The sequence below is a fragment of the Macrotis lagotis genome, chromosome 8 (genome assembly GCF_037893015.1).
Source record: "Macrotis lagotis isolate mMagLag1 chromosome 8, bilby.v1.9.chrom.fasta, whole genome shotgun sequence".
NCBI classification, from domain to species: Eukaryota; Metazoa; Chordata; class Mammalia; order Peramelemorphia; family Peramelidae; genus Macrotis; species Macrotis lagotis.
The window spans coordinates 132,595,922-132,611,676 of NC_133665.1; the positions used below are offsets into that span (position 1 = coordinate 132,595,922).

Consider the following 15,755-nt stretch of genomic DNA (forward strand, 5'->3'; position numbering starts at 1 on the left):
GTCCAGGCCAGGGGCTGAGAAATTTAAAATCCCTGCAAACAATGGATAGAAATTGTTTGGCTTCAGAGGTGATAGTTAAGTTGGTCTTTTTTCTCATAAAAATCCTTTGACTTTTCTCCCTGTCTGTTTTGCTATGCCTTTCTCTCTTAGAGGAGAGAATAGGCTTATCATTACTTAAGAGTTTCATACATCCTTACTCTTATTCTTGAACTTTCTCTGATTTGGGAATGAGGAATTGTAAAGGGTATCCTCCTTATGCAATAGAAAATAGATCATATGACATGGTATGTGGTGAACCAAAAAGCACCGTATAAATATTACCCATTTGGGATCTTTCCCATGTGACCTGTGTGCATATACACACAGTCTCAAATGACTCTCTGCTACCTTCCCCCTCTACTAGAAGCAGAAAGTTAAAAAGGACATTTGATTAGGAGTCAGGAGACCTGGGTGCTAGTCTTGTTTTTCTAATATTCTAACTTTTTCAACCTATAACCTTGGGCAAGTTGCCAGACCTTGATGAACCTTAGATTCTTTGCTTGATAAATATAGGCTTTAACCATAGAATCTTTTCATTGGAACAAACCTCAGAGGTGACCCATCCCAACTCCAACCTACCATTTCTAGCATATAACTGACAAGTAGTTGTCCAACCTTCCTTGAATGCTTCCAGGGATAGAAAAATAACTCTCTTCCAAAGTACTCCATTCTATTTCTGAATCACCTTTATTCTTAGAAAGTTTTTCTTAACTTAGTAAGTTAATATGAACCAAAATCTGCCTTTTTGACCCTTTTGACTCTTGATACTTGTCCTGTCTTCTGGCACTTGAGCAGAATAACACTATTAATACAAGAATATTATATTAATATTCTAACACAAGAATCCAACTTCTTTTGTACATAGTATCTCTTTGAATATTCCAAGACAGCTCTCCATTCCTTTCCAAAGTCCTCTTTCCTCTGAGTTAAGTATCTCCAGTCTTCCAGTACCCGAGTCTCCTCACCATCCTCATCACTTCTCTAAACACACTCATTTATCCATGACTTTCCTAAAATTGGGGGAAAGGGGGAGCAGAACTGAACATAATACTCCAAATCCTAGGACATGCAGATGTTTAACTGCAGTAGAGTACAGTCAAACTTTCTTCATTCTAGATAATTTTTGTTAATGCATCCAGAGGTCACATTGATTTCTTAAATCCTTCAGGACTTTAATGAAAATGAAATTGAAAATATTTTGGAAAATTTTGACTTTGAAAACTATGAAGTGCCATACAAAACCAGAGTCTGTCCTGTGGACTGTGAGTGAAACATTAATATAATGTATGAAAAATTAAATATCATATAACAACTCTTTAGGGGATGAAATTTTCAAGGATTGACCTTGTAGAACCTTAAAGACAAATAATATTAGAATTTGAAGTGACCTCAAGGTCAGCATTTCCAACTCAGAAGCACTGAAAAGTACTGCAGCCCCTCTGCTGTATCCTTGGCAAGATAGGTAATCCATCCTCTAGCAATACTCAACCATATGAAAGGTTACACAGCTGGACAGTCCTCAGAGTTAGAATGTTCTTCCATACATTGAACTGAAGTCTGATTGATTGTAGCTTCTACTTGTCAGCTCCCATTTCTTCCTCTTAAGCATTACAACAAGTCTTCTCTCTCTTCTGCATCCTATTCTGCTGGTCATATGAAGAAGGCAAACTATGTTTTTCCAAACTTAAGAATTCTCAGTTCTTTCAGCTCTTCCTCTTATGAAATAATTTCCAAATCAATCATTGTGATCCATTGACTGAGTAATGACAGGATACACCAGACCTAATAATGCAGGGTGACCATAGTAATATCACAGAGCAGGGCAGGATTGGAGAGTGCAAGCACCATGAAAGATGGTAGTCAGTGGGACATGAGACGAGTCAGCCAGATACCAGCTGTTCCAGCCCAGTCTGTAATAGGTAGCATGGCAATATAGCCTTGGAAATTCTGGATTCAAGTCCAGACTCAGACTCTACTAGTGTGTAACCCTGGGCAAGTCATTTAACTTCCCATGGCCCCGGTTTCCTTATCTATAAATTGTGGACAATAACAACACTTACTACACTATGTTGTTCTGAATATTGAGGAGGAAAGGAAGGAAATAAGCACTTAGAAGGTTTTGTGCCAGACCCTGAGCAATGCACTTTACAAAATATCCTATTTTAGTCTTACAATAACCTTACAACAACCCTGTGAAGGAGGTACTGTTATGATCCCCATTTTTACAATTGAGAAAATTGAGGCAGATTAGAGGTAAAATGACTTGCCCAGGGTCACACAGCTGGTAAATATGCAAGGTCTTATTCGGACTCAGGTCTTCCTGACTCCAGTCCTAGCCCCACTGCGCCATCTAGTAGCCTCCACTGAGATAACATGCAAAGCACTTTGCAATCCTTAAGATGCTGCAAATAATATTTATATATGTGTATCATATGTATATATTATACATTTTATATGTGTTAAGTATATCCATATATTAATATATAATGTTTGCTATTATTTTATTTCTATTGATATCTTCTGATTTACTTGTTTAGACTATATCCTTAATAGTTGCACTTTGCAATCATTAAAGTGTTTTAAATAATATATTAATATATCATATACTTATATAGAGATGTTAGATATGATTTTCTTTCTACTGATATTATTTTATTTCTTTACATTTTAGCATATGTCCTTACCCCAACTACTTTCCAGTAAACTAATCTTTACAAGAAAGATATTTTTAAATCTCTATAAGAAAGAAAAACAGCAAAACTAATCAACCCATTAGCCAAGTATGATAGTGTAAACCATGTTCCTGTAATTCCCCTCCTCTGCAAAGACAGAAGGGAAGTGTTCTTTCTAATCTCTTCTCCGGGACCAGGCTTGATCCTTATAAATTACTTAGTTTTGAGTTTGGGATTAGATTGAGGACTCATTTGTTTTTGCTTATTTCCTTTACATTGTTTCAGCAATTGTGTTTGCAGTTTTCTTGCTTCTGCTTACTTTATTCTGCATAATCCATAGAAATCTTCCTGCAGTTCTCTGCATTCTTCCTATTCATTTTCTGTGGCACAATAATATTCTTATATATCCATATTTCACGATTTATTTAGCCTTTCCCCAATCAATGGACATTTTCTTTTGTTTCCAGTTCTTCATAATCACAAAAGGCACTGCTGTGAATATTCTGGAAGAGATGGGGCCCTTCTTTCTATCTTTTATTCTCCCTGAGGTATAGGTCTCACATTTAGTCACTTTTTTTTAGCATAATTCTAAATGACTTTCCAGAGTATTTGGACGAATTCACAGTTTCCTCAGTAGTGTAACTGTGCCCATTTTTCCCTTAGCTTCTCCAACTTTGACTGTAGCCATATTTTGTCATCTTTGCCAATTTGCAATTAGAATGAAACTGCAAACCACTACTCCCATTACAGCACTAACCTTTCAACCTGAATATCCCAACTGGTTCCATTCATTTTCCCTTTTAGCACAGCAAAAATAAATAAATAAATAAATAAATGAACTGGTACCATCCCCCCAGCATTTGCTAAAACATTTTATGTATCAACGCTTTTCAGAAAAGTATCAATCAAGGATCAAGCAAGTATTTATTATACACTTATTATGTAACAGGAATTATACTAGGCCTTGGTGATACAAAAACAAAAATGAAACAGTATTTGCTCTCAAGAAATTTATGATTTATCAGAGTTGCAAAATATATAAAATAAATCCAAACTAATGAGAGGATGAAGCACTAGCATCTGTGGATATTGGAAGTAATGGGGGTAAACATGAAAACTCAGAAAGGAAAGTGTAATTTTCAGTTTCAAATGCAGCAGAGAGATCAAGAAAGAGTCATCAGATTAGGCAAATCAGAGATCACTACTAACTTTGAAGGGAGTAACTTCAGTTGAGTAATGAGGTTGAAGTCTTATTGCCAAAGGTTAAGATGTGAGAGGAGATAAAGTGTAAATAATGGGGCCAACTTGAAATTAAGAAAACCATAGTACAGTAGCTTGAGGTAGTTTTGTTAAATAAGGTTTTGTTAAGAATAGAAGAGACTTGGGTATGTTTGTAGGCAATAGAAAAGGAGAGATTAAAGATTAGAAATGAAGGATGAATGAGGAGAGGGAAGTCTGCCAGATAATGGGGTTGACCTTGATGAAGAGGTCCTGTACTTAATCAAATACTATAATATAGAAAGAAAATTAGGGATAATGGCAAAGGGTTTTGAGGTTTAGAAAAAGGGAAAAGAGGGAGTTTATGATGAACAGCCTTGAATTTTCTCAGTTAAATTCAAGGTAAGATTCTCTCTTTTATGGTAGGAAGGAGCGGGGGAGTTCTATGGAAGGTTTGAGAAGAAAGGAAAAGATTTGTAAAACTGCTGTTGGGAGTGTGATTGAGAATCATTGAGGGAAGACTTGAAGGAATGCTTTGAGGTGGTGAGGGCCCAGCTGAGATTAGGTAAAACAAATTGTAGTAGAACCAGTAAGCCTGGTTTAGCTGCATGTGGGTAGTGGAGGAGGAAGATGCTAGAGAATAATCCAAACTGGGGCTGGACAAGGTATAAGTGTCAATAGGGTGAGAGAGTAAGAAAACAGGGGCTGTGTAATCTTAACTATAATATTGAGATCGGGAAGGATGGAGGGAACTGGAGGTCCTAGCGAGAATAAAGAAAAAGTTCAGAAACTTTTACCAGATTGTTGGCCTCGATGGGGAAGGGGGGATGGCAGGGAAGATAGCAGAAAAATGTGGAACTCATAAATTTGCAAATGGATGGACATTGAAAAAATACTTTTGCATGTAACTGGAAAAATAAAATAAAATTTCAATGTAAAAAAGATCATTCAAAAAAGTGAAGCATAATGAGAAATGAAATGATAGGAAGTCAGCATTAGATCATAGAATTCCAGAATTATTAATCATGGAAGTCAGAGACATGTGGGTGATAGCAAAATCAAGGATGTGACCTGACCATCCCTGTGTGTGACTATGGTGAAGTGAGAGAAGACAAGTGATTTTTGAGAAGAGAGAACTTGGGAACTAGAGATAAAGAGGATGAGCATGAACCAGTCACTAGATTGGAGAGAGAAGAGCGAGTAACTTGGTTCCTACACAGAATTTCCACCAGGATCTGAAATGAGTTCTTGGCAACAATGGGAGGAATGGGATGATAAATTTAATGAGAGGAAAGCTCAAAGAAGAACTTATTCCATGAGGTGGTAGAGGGCAGACCTGAAAATGACAATGGCAGTAAGACATTTGGACCCAGAGTACTCTTTTGGATAAGGTCTAGTTTATAATTCTTCAAATACAGTGCCCTGATCTGACTAGTGCAGAATGACAATATTAATGAACTCAATCTGCACATTGTACTATTAATGTATCATAGTAAGCCTAGGAGGCAGCAATATTATATTGTTATATTTTTATCATCATCATCATCATCATCATCATTGCTTACACTTAATGGCACCTACCATGAGTCAGACAGTGTACTAAGCACTTTTATAATTATCTCATTTGACCCTCACAAGAATCCTGGGAGGTAAGTACTGCCATTATTACTAAGGCAAATGAGGTGAAGTGACTTGCCTGGGGTCATGAACCTAGAAAGAATCAAGGGTCAGATTTGAACTCAGATCTTCCTGACTTCTGACCCAGCACTCTATCCATTGAAATGCCTCACTGTCCCTAAAATCATGAGATTCAGACTTCAAAAAACAACTGATTTAACCCTCCCCATTTACAAATAAACACAGGTATAAAAATTAGAGATGGATTCAAACCTAAATCTTAGAACTAGAACTCCATTATCCTTTTCACTTATAACGTACTCAAGGGTCACAGCATAGAGATAGATGACTTGGTATTGTCCAGCTGTTCACCAGTCTTCTCAAACCTTGACTTGAAATGGGAGCAGGAACCAAGCATAGAGAAGAATTGAACCACAACAAGACTATGGGATTCATGATCTCCTTCTCCCCCCATACACAAAATCATCTCCATTCATGACCATAAGAACAAATTCTAGCAAAGGAAAAGAAATGCTATTTTTTACCTTTTTTGTCATATCTCAAGGTCGAGCTGGCAAGTCCATTCTTCTTTATTTGCCTATTTCTTTAAGCTAGTCTTGAGGAAAGGCTTCTGGTGCAGGTTGACTGAGTTGCCAGTGAGGGAACTTCTCTATGTTCATGGAAAGAAAGCAGACCCCCCACCCCACACCAGTTTTGCCTTCAATTTCCCTTGAATCTCATCAAGAAGAGATTTTTCAAGCTGATTCAGGGGGCTGTAAAAAGGTACTGAGTATCAATCACCTATTTACTGAGAGCCAACTTATTGCCTGTTAGATGCTTTGGGGACTAGAGACATCACATAAAATCTGAATCCTATTCTTATGGAGCTTATGATCTAAATGAGAAAACAAACACACATTAAAAATTAATAGAAATATACTGGGAAGTACATGATGTATCAAGTGAATGACAGCAGAGAGAATTAAACTCCAAAGAGTAGGTAAGAGCTGAGCTTAGTCTTGAAGGTTAACATGGGATTATTCAAGGAGTGGAGGACCATCCAAATGGGGACTGAAGTGCTCCAGATAGTGAGGTGGATATACACAAAGGGATGTTCAAAGAGAAGAAGCTAGACTACCCTAGTAGGAGTGGAATGGCAGGTGAGGCTGGAAAAAGGAGTGGAAACCAGAGCCTAGCCAACCTCACGTGATAGCCTAAGAAATATGAATTTGCTTAATAGACAGTGGAGGGCCTATGAAGTTTTTTGATCAGTGGAGTTAGCTTATCAAGTTGGTCTTTTAGGAAAATTACTCTGGTGACAGTGAGCAGGAGGCCATAGGGGCAGAAGAAAGACCCCAGGCAAAGATGTTTGTGAGGAGAATTGTGTAGACTAAAATAGTGGGTTTAAAATACAGGAGGGGAGAATCATTTGTTATCCCAGCTGGATCTGTTCTGCCTGGGAAGAGGCAGACTCATGACTCTCCATCTCAAACACAGTCCAGAGAATGAATCTCTTCTAAAATGACCAGAACCAGGAATTCTGGAGAGGGGGCAGAGATCACTGGTGTCCAGTCAGTTGGCCCAAGGAGGCAAGGAAGAGGTTGTCCCTGTGCCCATCGGCAGCATAGGCAAACATCACCTAGGAGTCAGCACCTCAGCCTGGCTATTAGAGAGATGCTAGTTTATGACTGACATCAGCATCTTTTCCCTTCCCACAGGTTCTTTCCCTTCCCCATCGGAGGCTTGTTTGCTATTGTCGGCTCTTTGAAGTACCAGATCCGAATAAACCCCAGAAACTTGGATTACACCAGCGAGAGATCTTCTTATTTAATGACCTCCTTGTGGTATGTAATTTAACTGTGGTGTTTCTTCACAGACACTAAGAATCTCTTCCAGAGTTTTCCTCTAGCCCAGACCATTTGTCTTGGGACTCAAGGCCCCTGATGATGAGTGCATCTGAGGGTTTCTGGATCTGGGGTCTACAGTCCCATTGGGAGCCCACAGATGGAATTGAGGACAAGAGGGAGAAATCTTCAGCCTTGATCTGAAAAAACTCACATCCTTATTTTCACTAACCCCTAGTTTAGCATTTCCTTCAATTATTTGTGAATGCAAGCAACAAACCACAGTAGTATTAACAATATCTGTGACTTTGTCACAAATAGAAATCACAGATATTTTCTTATCAATTATAGTTAATCTTGAAATATAGCTTATGCTCATCACTACATCAAAATTGCTTGAGTTATTAAACCTGTATCTAGATCACAAGGGATCTATAGCTGATATTCCAATTTAAATGATTTCATTTGCAATGTTGTTTTATTTTAATATATTTTAGAACATTATTCTTAGAGATGTGTCCATAGCCCTCACCAGATGGCCAAAATGGTTCACAATACCATAAAAAGGTCAACCCCTGATTTAGTCTGACTCTTTCCTTTCACAGATTAGCAAGGAATTTGAGGGCTGGAGAAAAGTGTTTGCATATGTACACATTGGAATGGACAGAGAATTAGATTTTAGTCTTTGGCATTTCCAGCCTGTGAGCACTGCCTGTCTTTGTTCTAGAAGACATTTCTCTCTGATCCCTAAGTCCCCTTCTTGTAAGAACGCAATAGCCTTCCTGTTGATTGCTGCCCTCTGAAGTTAGTTTGGGTATCAGCTCTTAGCTTCTAGAAAGGAATATTCACTTCCCCAGGATGAGACCCAGCTCAGAAGAGAGTAACTAATGAGCAGACAGTGTTTTTTATGTAATTGGCTTTGAGACCAGTTACAAAACAGTTTTCCTATTCTGTGTGGATTCAAGCATCAGGGGTCATGAATTTAGAATGGTAGTCATCTTACATCTAGGTATTGCTTATGGAAGAGAAGGTAGTGAAGTCTTACTTCTTTGAATTATTTCTATGTTTCATTTGCTGATTTCTAGCCGCTCCCCTTTGGTACTAAATCCACAGGAGTGAATCTTATTGCATTACTTTCCAAAGAGGCTTTATCAAGCATGTAAATAGAAAAAGGCTTCCTGCATCCACCCTGGACTACGGGGTTGTAATGAAGCTTGAGATGGCTCTCAGGAGATTCTGTCTCAGGTCCACAAAGGCTTCAGAGGGAACAAAAGCCATCCAGTGAATTGTAGTCCAAAAGGGGGTGCTCTGTGCAAATGGGTCCAGTCTCATGAGCAGGTGATCAGAATCCTCCCCAGTGTCAGCAAAGACTTTTCTCAGTGTGAGACAGAGAGAGAGAGAGAGAGAGAGAGAGAGAGAGAGAGAGAGAGAGAGAGAGAGAGAGAGAGAGAGAGAGAGAAAGGCACCTTGCAGACAGAGACAAAGCATATTTCCTAAGTGGAAGAAAAGAGAAGATGGAGTGAATGGACTCTCCTAGAGTCTTTCCATGTGCCAGAGTTGCTAGTAGTATAATACATTTGCTCTCCTCAGGTCACCAAGATCTTTCAGAAGAAGAAGAATTCTGTGACCTACAGCTTCCGCCAGTCCTTTTCCCTTTATGGCATGCAAGTCCTACTTTTTGAGAATCAGTGTAAGTCTATATTTTTTTTCCCTCATTTTCTCTCCTGAGTCAAATGTCCTAAAAACATTTCAGGGATGTATTAAAACATCTGAGTCACTTTGATGTGGAAGAATGATCAGAACTGATTAGCCCAAAAGGGCACAATTAAGAACAAAACTTGAAAAACACAGAAAGACAGATTTAAGCCTTATTATAAGAGAAGACTTCTTAACAGTTAGGGGCTCCAGTCAATCTTCAGGCTAGGCATTAAGAATATCAAGTAAAGATGGCAACATCCCTACCATCAGGGAGCCTACGTGTGGAATGGCTGTCTTGGAAGGTTATGAATTCTCCACCACTGATTCTATTTCAAGTGGAGACTTGGTGACTTCTTAGAAATTCCATAGAAGAGATTCCTATTGATGAATGAGTCTCTCACAGCTCTTAAATTTTGAGGAAGCTCTTTTTGGGAAACTGTCACTTTTAAGACTTCAGGACTTGCTATGCTTTCCTTCCCCATTCCTGGTGTCCTTTCCACCCACCCCCAGAAGTATAGGAGGAAAGGACATGGAATGCTGTATCCTGAATCAGAACACCCATTTTATAGGCACTTCTCTGCTTCAATCTTTCTCTCTTACTGATTCTTTCCCTCTATTTGTTTCTGTCTGCCTCTGCCTCTTCTTTTTCTTCTTTCTTTCTTCCTTCTCTCCCCTGCCCCTCTTCCCCACCTTCACTTTTAATGATAAAGACAGCTGAATGATGGAGTCTTTTAGGAATTTAGAAATTGAAGCACAAAGCATCAGAAAGGCAACCCAGAAGAGGCTGTTTGAAAGGCTTTCAGCTATCTAGCTCTCCTCTTTTTCTGAGGTCATAGGGTTGCCTGGTGAGCTGTTTCTCTTTCCCTGAAACCCATTGGCTGGGATTAGGCTGGGCTGGGCTCGACTCCCCTCTGCTCCCCTATGCTAGGATTGGCCATGTGGTTTAGGTGTTCCTGCTGCTGACCTGGTGTTACTTTATCTGCTTGAGTTCCAAAGTACTAGTGTTGGGAACACATTGACCTTGGAGTGGCTGCTGGGGTGGGACTGAGAGTTATCTCATCCCAAATGGTGCCTCTTGAAGGAAGGTCATTTTGAGGGATGATAGTTATGTTTTTAAAACAAACAGGATTCCTCCAGTATTGACTTTGTCTTCTTGGCCCACTTTGTATTGACATGTTAGGGCATTCCCAAAGGCCCAGCAGTTGAAGCCCTGAGGAATCTAGTCTTAGGAGGGAGTAAGGAAATGTCAAATTTGTAGCTTCCCAACTTAACCAATAGACCTGGGAGATAATAATAATAATGACAACATTAACATGAATGCAGTGCTTACTGTTTTCTAGGCCCTGAACTAAGGGTTTTTATAAATATTTTCTCATTTTATTCTCCCTGAGAAGGAGATAGTGTTATTATCCCCATTTTTACAGATAAGGAAATTGAGGCAAACAGATGTGAAGTGACTTGCTCAGGGTCACACAGCTAGTACGTGTCTGAGGCTAGACTTGAACTCAGGTTTTACTGACTCCCAGGCCAATGTTCTAGTGATCCCTAGTCTGACCGGTGACCAAGGGGGACTTCTTCCTCACTGTTACCTTTCTGTTCTTCTGTAAGAGAGAGCAAGAGCCAGGGACTGCATTCTCTACCACCACTGCCTCCACCTCACCATCTTTCCCCCCATCGACCTGCACTACTGACTCCGAAATTCAGGAAAAGGCTAATAGGGATGCATGGCTCAAATCTCAGTAGTTTGGGTACCTGAGCAGCATGTTTGGGCACAACTTGGCTCTAGTTGGCTTAGGAGAGTTGAGGCCTTTTACTCTGGCCTGGAAACCATCCCTGCTCTGCTCTCCTCCATTTTGGGATCCAGGGGCTAGAATCTGGAGTTGATAGATTGCTTGTTCCTTAAGATATCTTAATCTTAAACCTGGGAAAGTTTTTGCACTGCTGAGATGAGTGCTTTGTGGAGCCCTTTGCAGGCAGGTGACAGAAGACTCTGGTCAAGTGTGTGGATAGGGAAGGAGCAATGAAAAATCCACCCAGTAGGTAAGTGCTATCTGTTCATAGAGGAGACTTGGGTCAATGAAGATGGACATATGACCTCTCAGAGCTCCTACTGATTCCTCCAACTTCCCTCCTGGCCAGACCCCAGTTCACTCACCCAACAAGATCTGGCCCTGGGGAATGTAGGTGAACCCTCCTGAGATCTGAGCTAGAGACTTGACCAGAACATAGGACTCTAAATCCTAGTCTCTGGATTACATGTCACCAAAATCCTTGAGTAGCTTTTTCCTCCTCTCCCCAGAGTTAGGAAGACTTCTCATTCTGAATTCAAATCTGGCTTCAGATGTTTTCCAGATCTGTAACCTTGTACAAGTCACAAGGCAAATCCTCCTTTTGCCTCAGCATTCTCAACTGTAAAATGGGGGTAATAGTACTACCCACTTTTCAAAGTTGTTGTGAGAATCCAGTGACCTAACTGAAAAAAGACGGGGTTGGGGGGGTGGTATCTGAACACAATATCTGGTACAAAAACATAGACACTACAAAAATGTTTCTGCTCTTCCCCTTTTCTTCCCCATGTCCCTGCTCTGAGAAAGAATCCATGTGACATAAAAAATGTTAAGAATTCCTGCTCTGGAGCCACATGGAATAAATCAAGTTCATCTTTAACTTACTTGAGGACTACTGTCACTTCTCTCCCTTTTACAAGTTAAACATCTTAAATCCATTAATTTTCCTCACATGATGTTATTTACAAACCCCCCCACAGTTGTTGGAGATGCAGGACAGTTGCCAATATTCCTCTTAAAATGTGGTGTTCAGCCTCTCCCATTTTCCTTGATCTTTCAAAGGTCATTCACATTAATTTCCTAAAGTAAAAAGTAACAACAATAAAATGTGGCCAACTCACTAGCATTTTTCTATTTGTGTATTTTATTTTACAAGATTTTTAATTTTATATCTTTTGTTTTTATATCATCTTTATTTCTGAATAAATCATTTCCCCCTTCCCTACCCCAACAAGAGGTCTTTTCTAACAAAGAAGAAAAACAGTTCAGCAAAATCAATCAACAGTATTTCACACCCATAGAGAATCGGAAAGCTTGTAATAAAGTCAGGTATTGAGTAGGCAATAGAAACAGTCAAGTGAAGTAGTCCCCACCTTTAAGGAATACACATTCTAAGGAGTTATATGTCTGTAGATGAGTGTATGCAAGATAGTCACCAAACAGATACAGAGAGATTTGGGGGGAAGGTGGGCTAGTTAATGAGCAGGGGGAAATCATGAAAGGCCTCACTTTACCTGAGCCTTGAGGAGAGCCAGGGTTCCAAGAGGCAAAGGCCAATTTGTGAGAAGATGCTGCAGCAGTTTGACTTCATCCTGCCACTGATGGATGTCAGATTATTTCATCTTCCCTCAGTCCCTGAATCTTAACACAAGGTTCTAGTTTTAGAGCCAGAGACAGACCTTGGGAGCTGATGAATCTAGCCTTCTTAGTTTAGAGCTGAGAAAAGCAATCTAAAGGACTTATTCACCCAAGGACATATGACTAGCAAGTGTTGGTGTTGGCAAGATCTGAGTTCAAATCCTCAAAGAACAGGGCTCAGTCTGCCATACCACCTAATTGAGCACATTGGCCAAAAGGCTTGAGTTATGGAGCCTTGTGCTCTGAACTGGGTGAAAACCAAGCCCTGAGTTCAGGAAGGAAAAGTTGACCAGAAACAACCAAAAACATGAATTCCATTCATTTTCTTTATCTTTACAGATTATCCTAATGGCATCCGGCTCACATCTGCTGTCCCAGGAGCAGACATCAAAGTATTGATCAACTTCAACGCGCCCAATCCCCAAGACAGGAAAAAATTCACTGATGACTTGAGGGAATCCATCGCAGAAGTTCAGGAAATGGAAAAACATAGAATAGAGTGTAAGTGCAAAGGATCAAACAGAGGTTGATCCTTGACTAGAAAGTCAATGCCTATCCCAACTTGAGATCCTGGTGTGAAGTCTACACCAACCTTTCTGACTGGGTGACTGATTGGAATCTGGGCAAACCTTCCCACCCCCACCCCCACCCCCAAGTCAGGGCAGGGGGAAATCCAGGGCTGACATGGGAGCTGAGAACTGACCAGTGGCTGGAGAGAAACCCATGTCTCCCCCCATCAGTATCTTTTTTTTATTAAAGATTTTATTTATTTTGAGTTTTACAATTTTTCCCCTAATCTTACTTCCCTCCCCCCACCCCCCACAGAAGGCAATTTTCCAGTCTTTACATTGTTTCCATGGTATACATTGATCCAAATTGGATGTGATGAGGGAGAAATCATATCCTTAAGGAAGAAACAAAGTATAAGAGATAGCAAGACCAGACAATAAGATACCAGATTTCCCCATCAGCATCTTTAGTAGCATCAGGTCAGTAATTATGATCATGCTGCTAGAAATCAATATCACTTGTTATTCTTAACCATTCTAATTTTTTATAAATAATACCAATCATATATTGAGCTCTTTCATAGAGATGTATCAGCCCTGGAATCACCCCAACTCAGATGGTCAATCCTTCCTCACCTAGAGCAATAGAACTGTCAATCAAGCCAGAGATACGTCAGGGCCAAATCACACTAGGTCTTGTTAAGCCCGGATCTGCCCATTCAGTCAGAATGGCCATTTTCCCTGAAGGCTGGTGGAGTCACTCTCTGTTGACCTCACCTCACTTGGGCATCCCCCCAGGCCAGGGTGGGTGAGCTCCCCTTCCCCATCCTTTGCCTCTGTAACCACGAGAACATATCTCGATTGTTTTAGCGGAGCTTGAGAAACAGAAAGGAGTAGTCCGGCCCAGCATGTCCCAGTGCTCCAGCTTGAAGAAGGAGCCCGGCAATGGGACTCTGAGCCGCGCCTGCCTCGATGACAGCTACGCCACCGGAGAGGGCCTGAAGCGGAGCGCACTCAGCAGCTCCCTCCGTGACCTCTCAGAAGCGGGTAAGAGCCGGGCTTAGTTCTGCCTTCCTAGTGCAATGCATGCAAAACTCGGAAAAAAACGCCCGATAGTTTGTTGCATGCATTGTCATGGAAAGAAACGCAGCAGAGCCCCAGGCAGGGCATGTGTGCAATTTTTCTTAGCAAAACATTGTTTGGTTTTACTTTTTTTTTCCCCCCGTGAAAATCCAAATAGCTTTGACAATAGTTTTAGTTTTTGCTGTTTGTACTTTTAAAAGAGAAAAAAGACAGGACCCAATTTTGAGTATCATCACAGAGGGGAAAATTGGTCTAATAATAAACTAGTTAGTGCTCCCATTTTCCTTTTAAGTGTTTTTTTTTCCTCCTTTAAAATTTTGTAATCTGTAGAGAGAGAGACAGTTAGAGAACAGGTCCCCATTAGCAGCTGTGTCCTCGTATTTTGTGCTGAAGTTTTTACCTGTGTTTTACACTGATGAATGAAATTGAGTGAAGCCTTACTAAATTGTGCCTAGAACCTGACATCCCCTCTTTCCTTCCCTCTCTCCCTCCCTCCCGCAGCAGAGGCACCTCATAGTAGGCTCTCTCTACACACAATAGTGCTTCTTTCCCTTGATTGCCTTTATCTTTGGCTCGAGTTGTCCATAGAGAACTCTAGCCTGATGATCAGTTCGGCACGCCTATCATAAAATATCATTGCTCCTGAGGTGACTGAAATCCAGATGCCACCAAACTCAGCATTAGTAGCCAATAGAAAGGTGTTGTGTTTTTTTTTTTAAAGCCCTCAGCAAAAAGAGCAATCTGTGCCTCTCTTCATTGCTTTGTTTCCGTATTTGTTTTTTAGTTGTTGTTTTTTTTGCTGCCAGCCATTACTACTCAGCTAACAGTAGGTCTCCTCAGTCTGTCTCCCGGATCCCTGGCAAATGCCCAATGGCCAAATCTTTAGCAGGATGCTAGGGCCAATGGGATAGAGACATTAGGACCATGGCAGTAGAATGAAGCAGTGAGGGGGAAAGACCAAGAACCAAACCATGTTAGCCGCCAGTGAATCCCAATGCCTGGCTTGTTTTTAACTGCTGCACCTTAGCCTAGATCCTCAAACGCCTGTATGTTCTGTGTCTGTTCAGTGGCTAGATGGCTTCTTTGTAGAGGTAGCAGGGAGAAGGCTCTGAGGGGATCAGCACTTAGAGACTTAGCTGTCAAATGGGATGTTGTAGGTGTTTATTACCAATCTCTTTGCTGGGATCCTTCTGATGATTAGACCATCTATTCCTTGATAGCCCCATCCTGCCTCACAATCAAGAAAACCACAAGTTCTCACCTGCTAATGTGAACTGACCCTAGATTAGAGAAAGAACTTTATAGTCATCTACTGATTATTTTTTGAAGCTCCTTTTAGGCTTAGAAAAGCTTTCCCATCTCCAACATGCTGGTAACAGAGTGGTCTAGCACCCACCTGTAGACCACTGGGAAGGAATCCTGATTCCACTATTTCTTCCCCATTAGATTTTTCCATCCCAGTCTCTCCAGCATTGCCACATAGCCATGCTCAGGAAGAAGGTTATGTGTCATCTGCAAAACAGTTCCTTCTGCTCATGACACCATTCCATGTATCAGCAGCATATACCTTGCTCCTGGCATGCTCATTTCCAAAAGTTTTTTTTTCTTTTTTCTTTTTCTTTTTTGGTTTTTGGTTTTTTCCACAGTTCA

General features: G+C 40.6%; 1 protein-coding gene across 9 annotated transcripts in view; it reads left to right on the forward strand.

The window, feature by feature from the left end:
* The window catches only part of IQSEC1 (IQ motif and Sec7 domain ArfGEF 1), a 306,257-nt gene that overhangs the window by 279,981 nt on the left and 10,521 nt on the right, over positions 1-15,755 (forward strand). For all 9 annotated transcript variants that reach the window (XM_074198377.1, XM_074198380.1, XM_074198381.1 and 6 more), the window contains 4 exons: positions 7,265-7,390; positions 8,981-9,080; positions 12,853-13,014; positions 13,893-14,069. In XM_074198377.1, coding sequence (XP_074054478.1) covers positions 7,265-7,390; positions 8,981-9,080; positions 12,853-13,014; positions 13,893-14,069 — 565 coding nt within the window. The remainder of the gene's footprint in view (positions 1-7,264; positions 7,391-8,980; positions 9,081-12,852; positions 13,015-13,892; positions 14,070-15,755) is intronic.